The sequence below is a fragment of the Ursus americanus genome, chromosome 14 (genome assembly GCF_024610735.1).
Source record: "Ursus americanus isolate L20-20 chromosome 14, mUrsAme1.1.p, whole genome shotgun sequence".
In the NCBI taxonomy this organism is placed as follows: domain Eukaryota; kingdom Metazoa; phylum Chordata; class Mammalia; order Carnivora; family Ursidae; genus Ursus; species Ursus americanus.
The window spans coordinates 64954305-64968109 of NC_142140.1; the positions used below are offsets into that span (position 1 = coordinate 64954305).

The window sequence follows — 13805 nt, forward strand, 5'->3', positions numbered from 1 at the left end:
CCCCGTGAATACACCCAATAATCATGTTGCCTGTGATTTCCCTGATAACACCATCACCACTTAGCCTCAACATACAGACGTAGCCCCCTTCCACGGGCGCCACGCCACTGCTTCACTTTCCTCCTGCCAATGGAAGTTTCCATCCTTCTGCGTCAGCCATAATCCTCCTACATGCCACCACCACCCCCCGACCCATTTGTCTGGCTGGTGAGCTGCCACATACACCTATGGTCAGAGGAACAGAGATGTGCTCGCGTGGTGCAGCTGCTGGTGTTCGTCTGAAGAAAAACGTGGAACGTGAGGCTGAGGGTCCAAACTGAGCGGTGGATATAGTTCTACAGCTTTATACATTTTTGACTCAATGAGCTGCGTGAGTGTTACTCAGATTCAGTCCTGATTTGGGGGATGAATTTTGTAGACTCCAGCACTTGCTGCCCCGTTTCTCAGTGTGCTTAGATAATGCAGGACAGTGCTTCCTCCACGTGGAAATGCTAGAGTAACGCTGAGGACTTGCTCTTATGTTAAGGAAACCGTTCCTTAAAACGAATGTGCATTTTTCCTCCTTTTAGTCTAGTTGGACCAGGGGAGGTGTGTGTATGTCCTCACACACCAATAGAACATTTACGGAAGGATATTCAAGAAACTGGAAACGGTGATTACTTTAGGGAAGGTGACTTGATGAACTGAGGTGGGAAAGAGACATTTTTTATTTTAAAACCTTTTGTGCTGTTTTGGACTGCTTCTTCTTCCATCAAATAAGGGATTATATCTGAAGGATCATATGGTCTTCTGAGACCCTTTTCTGAGAGTCTATAATTCTCTTGAATTGAAGGTATATGTTGTATTTCCTTCTCTAATCTTTTTAACAGAATTCAGCTCTGCTGCCTATATTAGAAACACCTCCTTTTTTCCAGCATTGCCCGAGAATGGTATTTTCCGCACTGTGAGTTCTCTAGGTAAAGGAGTCTAGCTGAAGCTTGGAATAACTTCTAATGGAATATTTATAAGTTATTTATATTTATCACACGCCTTCCTCTCTCCCTTGTTTCTTCACAGCTTTATTGAGCTATAGTTCCCATATCACAACATTCACCTATCCAAAGTTCAGAAGCAGCTAATATATTCGCCGAGATGTGCAAACATCACCACAGCCTAATATTAGGACATTTCAACACCCCAGAAGGAGCTCCATCCCATGAAGCAGTCACTCACTAACCTATTTCTGCCTCTACGGATTTGCCTATTCTGGATATTTCACACAAACGGAGTCGTGTAACATGTGGTCTTTTGTTTCTGTCCTCTCACACAGAGTAAACAGTATTTTACCATTTCCTGAGAGTTCAGGCTTCTTATCACTGACAGTGTGCTCACGAGAACCTCAAGACTGCTGAGGCAGGGAGACCGTCGGCCTCTAGATTCCGTGGTCCACTGCATGAATGGGACTTTGTCAACGCTCTGCAACCCAGGCCGTCAGGTGACCTCTCAAACATGTTGTCGTATGACCTTTGACTCTTATTTTAACAATCATGTCCTTTCTGATCCTCGCACTTGTGCAAATTAGTCCTCCATTAGTGCATAAACTGGATGAGACCCCAGGTCCCCATGGCTTCTCTTGCCCCAGGCTCCATGGAGCTCAACTGTGAACCTCTTTGGTGCATTTCTGTCCTTCTCCTGGAATGACTAAAAGGCCTGAAATCTTCCCTTCTTTTATTGCTGTCTTGAGTATCTCGTATCATTCCGTCAGCTAAATTCCATCTTAGAGATAAATCCCCCACAAGTATTTTATGATCTCTCTGGTTTAAGTGGCACTAAACACTTTGATTCCTTGTATCCTTCCTCTCCCCTTTCTTAAAATAGTCTGCAGTTCTCAAGTCAAGGATTCTACTGACTCCCCTTTTCCTGAAGTCGTATAATTGTGAAAGAACACTTTCTCTTATTTCCCTCGAAGAGCAGTGAATAATCAAAGCATTCCCTAATGCAAACCTCCAGGCAGGGTGGGGCAGGGCAGCCCCTAAGTCAACAGGGCAGATGTCTGCCAAGTCCAAGAGCATTTGAATGTCTGGCTCAGAGAGAGGCTATTTGACATCTGAACTGTCCTGGAAAGTAGAGTCTCTGTAAGTGTTTCCTTTACCTTTTGGTAGGAATGGAGTGAAGGGGGAAGAGCCTCACGTCTGGGTGAGACTCTCATAAGGTTGTTTGAGGTTTGAGTCTGTTTGCAGGGAGGGAATGGTCGCCATTCTGAATTTAGCTAGAGGAACATGGCAGGGTCTGACCAGGAGTGTGTCCTGCAATTTAAGATTTTGGAGCTTGTCTTATGCTCAGTGTCAGGATAAGCCCAGAAGTTTGGGGCACCCTTGCCATGAGCAGCTCTGAGACGTTGTGGATCTGGAGACCCAAGAAAATTCATTCCATGTCAGGCAAACCACCCCTTCTTGGCCTGCCTTGGGGAGGGAAAGGTGGCAGGGAGGAGGGTGCCTGACACAGAGCAGATGGTAAATATCTGCTGAGTGACCAGATCTCTGGTGTGGAGCCTGAGCCATTGGTAGCGACTCTTCCACGAGTTGCTGAGAAAGAGCTTCAGCGTAGGCTCGGCAGGAAATGCTGTAACTTAGGATTGATGGCCGCAGGTGCAGGTGAGCGAGTGGAGAGGAACAAAATGGACAAACAGAAGGGCAAGTCCTGCTGGGAGTGAGAACAGAGTCTGAACTCGAAGGCATTGAAGATGGCCCCAAATTGCCATTGGGCACCAGAGAAGAGCTTGGGTGCACCCTGTTCTGGATGCCCTGGTACCAGGGGGCTCGGCTGAGCGCAGATCTGGGCAGACTAGCAGACGGGTACCCCAGCCTCACCTGGAGGCGGCCAGAATTGAGGCGGCCTCCCCAGCTGCTCTGCTCTGGGGTCAGCCTCTGACTGACCAGGAGCAAGCCCTCCATACGTGGCCCGGCATTGCCCTCTGGTGGTCAAGTCGGTCAAATGCTGGCTGGCTTAGACGGAGCCTCCTTTGCTTACAACTTAGCAGATGCCCTGGGCATTTGGGCTTTGGGACTAATTTAACTAATCTACACGAGCCCAATCCTGCTGTGATGTGAGCATAATAAGCAGGGAAAAAACATACTTGGTGCATCTGTCTGGTTCCAGACAGTTCAGTTAGCCTTTCGGAACTACCGCACTAACACAGCGTGTGACAGGCGTTGTGCGAGGCCCTGTATTCGTGTCTTACTACTGATCTCTAGGCCAGGTGCTGTATTACTCAGGTTACAGATGAAGACTCTGGCTCAGAGAGGAAGTTGCCCTCTTGCTGCAAGAATATGACATTCGGTTCTAGGTGCAACTAACCTGTTAACAATGGTGTCGCCTCCCCCAGACCCCTGCCTCAGACCAGGGGAGTCAGAAGGGAGTGGAGGGAGCAGGGGCACTTCTGTTTTATTTTATGTTTTACAAATATATTTTAATAATGAATATGTATTATTGAGAGAGACAGAGAGACTGCCAGCAGGGAGGGGCAGAGGGAGAGGAAGAGAGAGAATCCCAAGCAGACTCCCCACTGAGCACAGAGCCTAACCTGGGGTCCCATCTCACGACCCGGACCCGGACCCGGCTCATGACTCCAGCCAAAATCAAGAGTCAGACGCCCACCCAACTGAGTCACCCTGGCACTCCCCCCCTTTTAAATTTAGACTAAGTTCTGGATGATGCAGGTGATGAAGGGATATCACCAGTCAAGCATATTTGGAAGAGGGTAACCGGGAAGGAAGGGCAGGGAACAGGAACTGGGGCTCTTCTCCCTCGGTAGACATAGTGTTATAGGAAAATGGTAGCTGCTTTATGACCCCCACAGAACCAGGGGAGCAGGGTTATGCTGCCTGTTTCTCCAGCGTGCAGACCCAGAGCCAGGGGAGCGGGTTTCTCGAGGTGGATTTCAGCTCCACGTCAAAGCATTTTGCTAGCCACTGGGGGCTGCCCCACCCCTGAAAATGGTGACTTGGCGGTGCAGCTTCTGAAAGGGCTTAGGCTGGAGGTCACTGGGAAGTTTGTACGGGGGAACCACTGCTGGGTAGAAGATGGGCTCTAAGTCCTTAAATCCTCTGATGTCCCCCGCTCCCCCACCCTGTCATCTGACTCTTGCCTACAGGTGGCAGCCCTCGCTCAGTTGGGTCCCAGCCTGGTTGGGGCCTGGGTTCCCACCCTTGGCCAGCTGTCTTTGCACCTGAGGGGACTTAGGAGCTACTGAGGACTGAGGGGAGGGGGCAGGAGTGCTCCCCCAGCCGTTCGTTCTCGGGTGTCATTGGTCATGGGTGTGGCCCGGGCCTGGGGAGGTTTGAGCTCCCAGTGCTTCTGGAGGGAGTGGCTGGCATTTCTGTTGGTTTAGTGGGCAGCTTGTTTCATGTTTTTTTTTTTTCTCTGAACCCTGCAGGGGGAGCTTGGGGACGGGGGTTGCCCCCAGATGCTGTAAAGAACACTGGCTTACCTGAGGGAGGGGAATGAAAAGGTTGCTCCCAAAACAAAAGGGAGAGAAGGCACAAGAGCCCAGCCAGCGCCCAGGAGTGGTAGGCCCTGATTCCCTCAGGAAACAAATTAAATCAAGCCATGCAGGGGGCAGGGGAATATTCTAGAAGGCAGGGTGATACCCAGGGTTGCTGTTCCATAAGGGCAGAAATGGCTATTTCCATAGGCCTAGGACACTGGGGCACAAACCACGTTGCTGTGGCCTCGGGCGAAGTGAGCCCAGAATTTGAGGGAACAACAAAATACTTGGTAATGAATAAAATTAGCGATATTTCAACGCAATATATTTTCAACCCAAATGAAGGCACAAGAATCCATGATGAACAGAATATCAACATTTTAAATTAAGACTGGATTGGTATTGGCGTGTTCTCCTTTTGCCTCGGCTTCCATATGCAGCACGGGGCCCTGCTCTGGACTCCTCGAGCAAAGTTCAGGCAAAGGACAGAGGGGGGTCCTCTCCCCCTCCCCCCAGCGCTCCGCCCGAGCCACCCAGGGTCTCCGCGGCACCTAGAGAGCGGTGGTCCCTTCCTCCCGCCAGGGCCTGAGGCGTCTGGCGGAGCAGTGGTGCCACCTAGTGGAGACTCTGGCACTAACGGGTGAAGGGTGAAGCCGGCCGCCGTGCAGGGGAGATCTGGGGCTTTGCATGGGCGGCGGTTGAGGCGGGGCAGCCAGGGACCGTGTGAACAGATGGGCCAGGAGATAGGGAAGTGTGAGGTAGTGTCACTGGGAGGGACCGGTACCCCCAGGGCAGAAAGTTCCCATGACACAGTCAGCCTGTGGGGGGGCCTCGAAGCACTCACATGCCCTGCCATTGTTCACGATTATGAAGGAAACTGGGAGCAAAGCTCACACCAGAACTCAGATTTCGTCACTGCTGGTCTGGCGTTCCTGCAGTGACCAGGCTCTGCGTGTGCGTGTGCGTGCGTGTGTAAGTTAGAAAACGCAGGGTATTGGGGTAGGAACTGAGGTACGAAGGTAAGCAAGGCAGTTAACTCACAACTCCTACTTAGAGGGGGTCAAAGGAATAAGAACATGTCCCCAGAGATGTGTACAAGGGTCAGGGGGTGACCAGTGGTGGGTGTGGAGGACCAGCTCAGGCGTGTGGGGTGTCGGGTGGTTATCAGTCTGGGGCCTGTGGGCTCAGCCCAGGGGCAGAGGGGGCCATGGGTGGTGTCTGGGCAGAGCAGGGACAGATCGGAGTCGTGTTTCACATTGGCCTAAGGAGGACTAAGTTGTACGACCCAATTTGAATGGACTTGGCTGTGACGTTCATTGCCTCGAACCCTATACTCCTGGCCGAATGGCCTATGACCTGCGTGTACCCCAGATCACCACGTCCTCAAATCAGTAACCTTAAATGTCCAAAAAGGTCAAACCACACAAGGCAGGAAGAGCCTGGCAAATTCGCTTCTTCCTTTTGCTGTGGAGCAGTGAGGGACATCCACACTGTCTTTATCTCAGGAGCTCAGAATGATTGAAAACACGGAACTATCGCTATTTCGTTACAGAGATGCCTAGAGCCGCACACAGACACAGAGCCCGTGTTCATCTTCAGCCCCAAATTTCAGGCAAGGAATCAAAGGCAGTAGATCACTCAGGATTACAAGGCAAAATGGAGCTTCAGGGAAGAAGGGTGGGCGGGAGCCAGGCCAAGGGAGCCCTGACTGTGTGCCCAGCACCAGGTCCCTCGGGCAGCAGAAATGCTCCCGGACCATAGTCAGGAATTCGAATCCCAGCCTGTGGAGCTGTCTGGGGTTCCGAAGTTTGGGGGCCCCTCATCGCTGACAGGACTGAGGGCAGCCCTGCTGGCGCTGCCGCTCTGATTCCTCCCTAAGTGGGCAGAGAGGAAGGGGGAAGAAGGAGGTGGCAGGAGACACTCTATTTAAGGCTCCCCCTGAGTACAGAGGACCTGCTGAGGTCACAGCTGACACTCTGCTCTTCCCGGAGGGGATGGCCTTCTTCTGCCATGTCCCACAGAACCCATTTCTCAGAAGGTGAGAATGAGCCTCATGGGGCTGCACACTTCCGGCCGTGGGAGATTATTGGTGGCCACAGATCTTATCAGGTGCATTTATTGATCATCCGTTACACTACACGTAAGACCCTGTTACAGTCTGTATTTACTGTGGGACTGAAAGCAAGTCACTTATTAGGTAAAAACTCGTGTCATTTTAACTTTCCAACAGCGATCATCCTGTATGCCTGCAGGCTGATGGTCTTTGCTGCCTCCTGGGGCAGCGGTGGAAACGATCTGGGTAGTGTATGTCATCGGGAACAGCGCCTCACACAGTGCCTGGCAGTTCTCCTGTCAGTCCTTCATCAACCTGGTCAGGCACCAGGTGCCAAGTCTCAGCGTGGGGGACGAGCGGGGCGCCCACTTCTCTCTGCCTCCTGACTTGACTCTGCTTGGTGGGCTTCCCCTGGAGCTGCTTGTCACTGTGAGCAGAGCGTGTACCCCACCCTCCACAGCCCAGAGAGGGGCGCACATCCCAAACCTACCCCCCTCCCAGAAACCTGCAGGCCCTCCGGGCAAGGTCACAACCTGGCGGGCCCACGGGGAAACAAAAAAGGAGGAAATCTGAAGTTCCTAGCTGAGGGTGATTATTTGACAAGCTGGCATTTGCCCCGCGAATGGTGCCAGGATGCCCTCAAAATGGGCGCTCACGTGGCATGCCTTGCTCTTCAGGCCTCAACACCTGTTGCCCACGGGACAGAGACCCCAGGCCCAAAATAGACACAGCTGCTGCGGAGGCTAATGGCATCCAGAGCTGAGGCTGAGCCATATTTGGAAATGTATGCCCCTGCCCCCCGCCCCCGCGCTCCCCTGTCCTCCCCACTCTGAGCCTTGAGGCCTTAGAGGAGTTCTCCCTCCTGGTCCTGGTCTAGCCTTCTTGGGAACTGCTGCTTCTCCCTTTCCCGGTCCCTGGGCCCCCTGGAAGAAACTTCTAGCAGCAAAGTGTGGGGCTGATGGAGGCTCTGGCCCTAGGGCTCAGGAGCTGCCAGTCTCCAGCCTTCACACGGCAACACCTCACCCTCAAGGGCGTCCTCTTGGATACTTGATTCTCTCTGTAGGCTTAGGAGCTAGTGTGAACAGCAAACACCCATTGTTTCCGAAGGCCGAGAAAATCAGGTTCATGGTTAGGATGGCTCACAGATTTGTAAAGAGCCCCCCGCTGGGGAATCACCCTTTATTCCTGGTACTGGGAGGCAGAGAGTCAGTACAGAAGGAACGCTTTCCCCAAGGGCACACAGATTCCCAGCACTTTATTTTTCCTGCTGGGAACTCAGTTCAGCAGAGGCACTGAGCTCCTGCTGCGTACAGAGCTCTGTGCTCACGGCTAATGGGGTGGACTTTCTTACGATCCGTAAAAGCATGTCACCGCCTCATCTTCCTCCGTGTCCCATTACCCTGGGTTTTGTGTTGTTTCTCATCATTATTGCTTGAGTACTTCTACTTGCTTTCCTGTCCTCGGTCCGAGGTTCTGTCTTACTTTTATCTTTCTGTGCGAAGCTCACTGGGTAACCTGTGTTGGTGACAACTGTCCACTTTCTGTAAGCTGCCCCTACTCTCGGCAAGCTAGTGTCAGGTTTCTGGATGAAGGTGGTCTACGGGTGTCTGTCTCCTGCTCCCCTGACTCTCCTTAGGGCTCCTGAGCAAGGGCCATGTCTAATTTGGTAAAATACCGAGAAGGCCCGCAAATGCCCGGGTGGTGGGGCTTCTTGCTCCTCGCTGCCATGGAAAGCCTGAAACATCTTAACTAAAAATAATCCATGCCACCCTGGGCCCCTGGCTGCTAGAGGCCTGCCTCCAGGGTCAGGAGAGCCTCCGGAATGTCTCAGCATTGCTCAGGGTAACTAGATCCCGGCTGGGCACCAGCAGGCAGCCTTAGACGCTCTCGGCCTCAGCTGTCTTAACAGTGGGATTATTGGTAGGGGCAGAAATAGACTGCCGTGTTCTAGTGGCTTCCTCACCCCACATTCCTAGGCGCACCTTGCTTTATTAAGGCTCTCAGCTGTCGCGGTGATCCAGGCGTGGAGAAAGGAAAAGCAGCCCTCACCAGCTGCCAGCAGGCTGCAAAGCAACCAGTGTGCCCCCATAAGGACATGTTACTCTTATTAGAAGCTGTGTCCCTCGCATGTCCTTAAGAAGGGGGCCACCTGCCAATCATAAATCAAGAGCTCATCTGTTCCAAATAAAGAAGGAGTCTACCGTCTTAGCCGGCAGTCCCTTTAGAGTTGACGGAGATTTATTTTTTAGTCCTGTGCTCAAGCATGTATTTCTTGTGTAATTAAAAATTATAAAAGGTAATGAGAAAGAGAAATCTGCTAAGAGATTTGAGGCTCAGTAAAGAATCCAGAGAGTCCAAGGTTTCTGGATAGTGTAAGGATTACAGGGCTGGGGGACGTAAATAAATTCTAAGCCCAGAGCCCAGAAGAAAAATAATGAAAGCGTGAGGCCATTTAGCAAAAGGAAAAGTAATTTGCAATGGCCCTTAATTTGGAGGTGGCAGGGTTCCTCCTAAAGAACTGAGCCAGAAGCGGAGGGACCCGTGCACCCTCTGTGGTCATCTGGGTAGGGGGCTCCTGTGCAGAAGAACCAGGAGATATCGCGAACGACTGAAGATCACCCGGGTTCCTGCTGGACGGTCGCATGGCCCGAGGGAAGGCTATCTGAGGACGGGGCGGGCTGAGTCGGTGGGCAAGAGAAGGGTTGTGGGGCAACGCCCCCACACGGTCAACAGTCAGGAACACAAAAAAATGCACCCTTTGGGTTTTATCTGCCCAGTCCTAACACCCCTCTGCCCCGAGCCCCATCCCGCAGTGTTTCTCAAGTGTGTTTTGCCAGATAGGTAGGCAGTGCTTTGTGGTCTAAGAGTCTTGGGATCTAGAGAGCTTCCCAGCCCTGCCATTTTGACCTCAAGCAAGTCACTCTGCTTGGGTGTCTTCATCTGTCAAGCAGGGCGCATGGCCTGGCTTGTCCTCACTGCGCTGTTCCGCTGAGGATGACATGGGGTGGTGCGTGCTGAGAGCCCACGGTGAGATTCAGTAAATAGCGCCTGAGATCATCTTCCTCCTCTCCATCCCCGGGCAAGGCTTCCCCTCTCCTGCCGGTGCGGCCGTCAGGTCCTTATTCGGAATTTGGAAGGAGCTCGTGTTTCATTTTCTAGAGTAACAAGGCTTATGTTTTCTATGGTCATGACTGTCCCTCGCTTCATGGGGCAGATAACATGAACTCTTAGAAAATGGTTTTTCCATTTTATCCTTCACAAAATGGGAGCCTGCTAGAGACAGTCATGGATAGCTTCCAGAACCAACCGCTCACCTTCCCCTTTGTGAGAAACACCACGCTTTGCTGGTAGGAGGACATTATCGGGTCCCACAGCCCCGGAAGTTTTCATGTGTGTAGCCCCTGGTCTGCGTAAAATACATCAGGGCCTCGTCTATCAATTCTTTAAGTCTGGAGTTCTATAGAATAAGTTTACCTCAAAGATGGCCCTTCCTTCCTGCCTTCTCCCTTTATCTGTATTTGAGTATGTATTTTATAAGGATTATTTCAGACAACATAATCATAATATCACACAATGACTTGAAAATGAACAAGAACCCTATAGGGCTATCAAATATTGAGTCAGTATTCAAATTTTACCAGCTGGGTGTGTGTGTGTGTGTGTGTGTGTGAGCACACCTGTGCCCTCGCAAGGCCCATGTAGAGCATTTGTGGGCAGGTCTGTTAAATATCTTTTAATCTATAGTTCCTCCTTCCATTTCTTTTGTATATTTTTCCTTGCAATTTATTTATTGAGAAAACTGGATTTTTTCTTTCTTTCTTTCTTTCTTTCTTTCTTTCTTTCTTTCTTTCTTTCTTTCTTTCTTTCTTTCTTCTTCCCCACATCCTGGAGTTTATTGGTTGACTCTCGGGCCCCTGTCCCCTGCCTTTCCTCTAAGTGGTCACCAGATCACGAGGTCAGGCTGAGGCAGGAATTCTTCGCGGACAACAGTGCATACTTCCGTCAGGAGGCATATGATGTCCAGTGGTCTATATTTTTGTGATCCTAGGAGCCAGAATTCATCAGGGGCTTGTAATTCATACCCCAATTGTGATGTTCCAGTTTCTTTCATTTCTTTATTTACCAGCTTGAGGACCCCTGTAACAAGAAACCGTTTGCTTTCTGTGTCTCCCACTTCCCACGGAAGGCAGCCCGTAGCAGTCCTTGTCATTCTGAGCGGCACTGAGCCACCGCCGCCCTTTTGGTCCAGCCTCAGGCCTGGGTCCTGGTCAGAATGTTCTCACCGTGACTCGTCTCAGCAGCAGCTGCCCCAGAGAGACATGCCACTGTTTAGTCCCGTGTGGCCAGGAAGTATTGAGAGCAGGTCAAAGAGACGTGGTCTTGGAAACAGAATTCTCTGAAACCATTGACAGGCCAAATCTGACATTGATGTTGGCCTCCTTTCTAGTGACAGATCCCAGGAGGTGCTAAACTCCACACTGGGTGCTGAGGAGAACTCCCCCTCCCCGGGTCCTGGATGCCCACTGAGTGTCTCCTCATCTCCTAAAATCGGACAAAGAAGGGAACCTGGCAACTATTTCTGATAAGTTTAATTATGACAAGAAAGGGATGATTCCAGATTAGCAGATGGTCTTTCCAATAGCCCATCGGCCAGAGAGTTACTGTGACTTCCTGCTATTTTTTTCTCTCCTAAGGTAAAGACAGGTTTACCCTGAGTGAAGGGTAAGGTTTTCTGTTGTGGGGCTTGGAAATAGTGCAGACTGAGCCCGGGACTCACTAGTAGATTTTTTTTTTAAAAGATTTTATTTATTTATTTGTCAGAGATAGAGACAGCCAGCGAGAGAGGGAACACAAGCAGGGGGAGTGGGAGAGGAAGAAACAGGCTCCTAGCGGAGGAGCCTGATGTGGGTCTCGATCCTGTAACGCCGGGATCACGCCCTGAGCCGAAGGCAGATGCTTTAACCGCTGTGCCACCCAGGCGCCCCTCACTAGTAGATTTTGACACACTCTTGGAGGTACCTGATGCTACCTCATTTATTTGGGTATTTTTAATAGTTACCATGGCACTTGCATGGAGAGCTGCCCGACAAACATTTGCTGGACCCCAGGGGTCCTTCCTGATAGAGTGTGGAGGAGGGGAACCTGTCCCTTGCCCTATCACCCTGTTCAACTTGACGCACAGTTTTCCCGACCTGAGCCTTTGTGTTCCTTCACATCACACTGAGAGGCAACTCTTCCGACAAACTCCCCTACCCTCCTCCCCCTGCCAAAGCAGTGGTTCATCTAAAAGTATTTTTCCTTTACGATCTAATCCCACATTTAAAAGCCATCCCTCGGGGTGCCTGGGTGGCACAGTCGGTTAAGCGTTCAACTCTTGCTTTTGGCTCAGGTCATGATCTCAGGATCATGAGATCGAGCCCCGCATTGGGCTCTGCGCTGAATGTGGCACCCGCTTAAGATTCTTTCTCTCCCTTTCCCTCTGCTCCTTCCTGCTTGTGCTCTCTCTCTAAAAACAACAACAACAACAACAACAACAAATTTTTAAAACTAAATACAATAAAAGCAATCTCTCCCTGTCCTCAAATACACTCATCAGAGGAATTTATCAAGCCATCTGCCGACGGAGATTTCAACATTAGGCACAAAAATCACCAAGCAGTGAACCATTTCCACACAGGGAAGAGAAAACAAATACAGCAACACAGCCTCAAGTTGAAAACAAAGCAAAGTTTAATGCATGTGAAGGAGTCACATGGAAATTCACGGTAATGGCCAGGAACCATGAAAATATACATTTTGCATATTTTCTGTCCTGCTCCAGAAGAGAATCACTCACTCTTCACTCTCATGGACCACCATCTGGAAAGAAAGTGGGCGTTTTTCGTTACAGCAGATGGCAGAGACCCATTCCCTCCTGTCCCCTCTCCCTGCAAGCATCGGGGAGTTGCTCGCCTGTGTTTTTCAGTAGGACCCAGGATATTTTCTGGACCTCAGGAAGATACACGATTGCATACGTGGAGGGAGTCACCCCAAAACCTGAGGAACTGGCCCCCAGAGAGCAAGCCCCATCCTCAGGGACTTCCTACCTCCGGTTATCTACCGACACGCACAGTGACTGAAGACTAGCACCAGCAGAGGGCGTCGGAGAGATCGCGGCGGGAAAATGCTCCTTCCTTTTCAGGATGGTGTTCGCTTTACTGCAGCTTGCATAAGCAAACCCCTTCCTTTCCTGAGCCTGAGACTGACCGAGTCCTAAAGTACGGGGTTCTCCAAGGTTCTTTCCAGCTCAGAAGGGTCTGCGCCACTGTGGGCTCTTCCCAGCTGGCCCGGGAGCCACAACCCCTGCACGCACCTGCTTTTCTGCATCTAGGGCCCACGGGAGCCACCTACCCTGCTGGTGGTGAAGTCGCGGGTCTTAGCGCGCAGTTTATTGACTTGAGATTCTGCGATATCAGCACGCTCTTCTGCCTCCTCGAGCTCATGCTGAGCTTTGCGGAATTTGGTGAGGTGAGCGTTGGCCTGTTCGTCCTAAAACCAAAGAGGCCGGGCAGGTCAGGCGAGCGTGCGCCTGTCTCAGAGCTCCCAGTGAGGGCCAGGCCAGGCCGCTGTTCCAGAACCACAACGAGTCTGACTTACGGCCTCCTCAGCCTGCCTCTTGTAAGACTTGACTTTCACTTGGAGCTTATCCACCAGGTCCTGCAACCTCAGCACGTTCTTCCTGTCCTCTTCGCTCTAAAAGCAAGAACACAGCCTGTAGCTAGAGGAGGGGGCAGAGCTGCACGAGGTCGGGCCACCTTTCTGGGGCAATGGCTTTCTCCCCATGTTCTGGAGAGAGAACCCAGGGCGGGGTTTGCGCTTTGCATAGAACAGGCTTGTCGGGCTTTCTTTCTCTTACCTGGTAGGTTAGCTCCTTGACCCGCCGCTCATATTTCCTCAGGCCCTTGACAGACTCCGTGTTCTTCTTCTGCTCCCCTTCAAGCTCAAACTCCAGCTCCCGGATCTGGGGAAACAGTTGGGAAGTCGGTCCAGGGCTGGAGACGAGCGGCTGCGGCCGGAGGCCCTGCCTATGCCGGGGCTTCATCCCGCCAGTACCCGCGTCTCCAGTTTCTGGATCTGCTTCTTGCCGCCCTTTAGGGCCAGCTGCTCAGCCTCATCCAGACGGTGCTGCAGGTCCTTCACCGTCTGCTCCATGTTCTTCTTCATGCGCTCCAGGTGGGCGCTGGTGTCCTGCTCCTTCTTCAGCTCCTCGGCCATCATGGCCGCCTGGAAATGCAGACAAAGATTAGG

The 13805-nt window shown here is 51.5% G+C and overlaps 1 protein-coding gene and 2 long non-coding RNA genes across 3 annotated transcripts in view; 2 read left to right on the forward strand and 1 right to left on the reverse strand.

Moving 5' to 3' along the window:
- Window positions 1-13805, forward strand: part of LOC123792080 (uncharacterized) — a 63348-nt gene that overhangs the window by 5779 nt on the left and 43764 nt on the right. The gene's annotated exons all lie outside the window — the stretch shown is intronic.
- Window positions 1-13805, forward strand: part of LOC148109018 (uncharacterized) — a 22747-nt gene continuing 8942 nt past the window's right edge. Inside the window, exon 1 of the long non-coding RNA XR_015726773.1 lies at window positions 1-370. This is a non-coding gene — a long non-coding RNA (uncharacterized LOC148109018). The remainder of the gene's footprint in view (window positions 371-13805) is intronic.
- The window catches only part of LOC123792079 (myosin-3), a 20104-nt gene continuing 18540 nt past the window's right edge, over window positions 12242-13805 (reverse strand). Inside the window, exons 36-40 of the mRNA XM_045797230.2 lie at window positions 13611-13781; window positions 13414-13518; window positions 13155-13250; window positions 12909-13046; window positions 12242-12377 (exon numbers count right to left, since the gene is read on the reverse strand). Of these exons, the coding sequence (XP_045653186.1) occupies window positions 12351-12377; window positions 12909-13046; window positions 13155-13250; window positions 13414-13518; window positions 13611-13781 (537 nt within the window). The 3' untranslated portion in view covers window positions 12242-12350. The remainder of the gene's footprint in view (window positions 12378-12908; window positions 13047-13154; window positions 13251-13413; window positions 13519-13610; window positions 13782-13805) is intronic.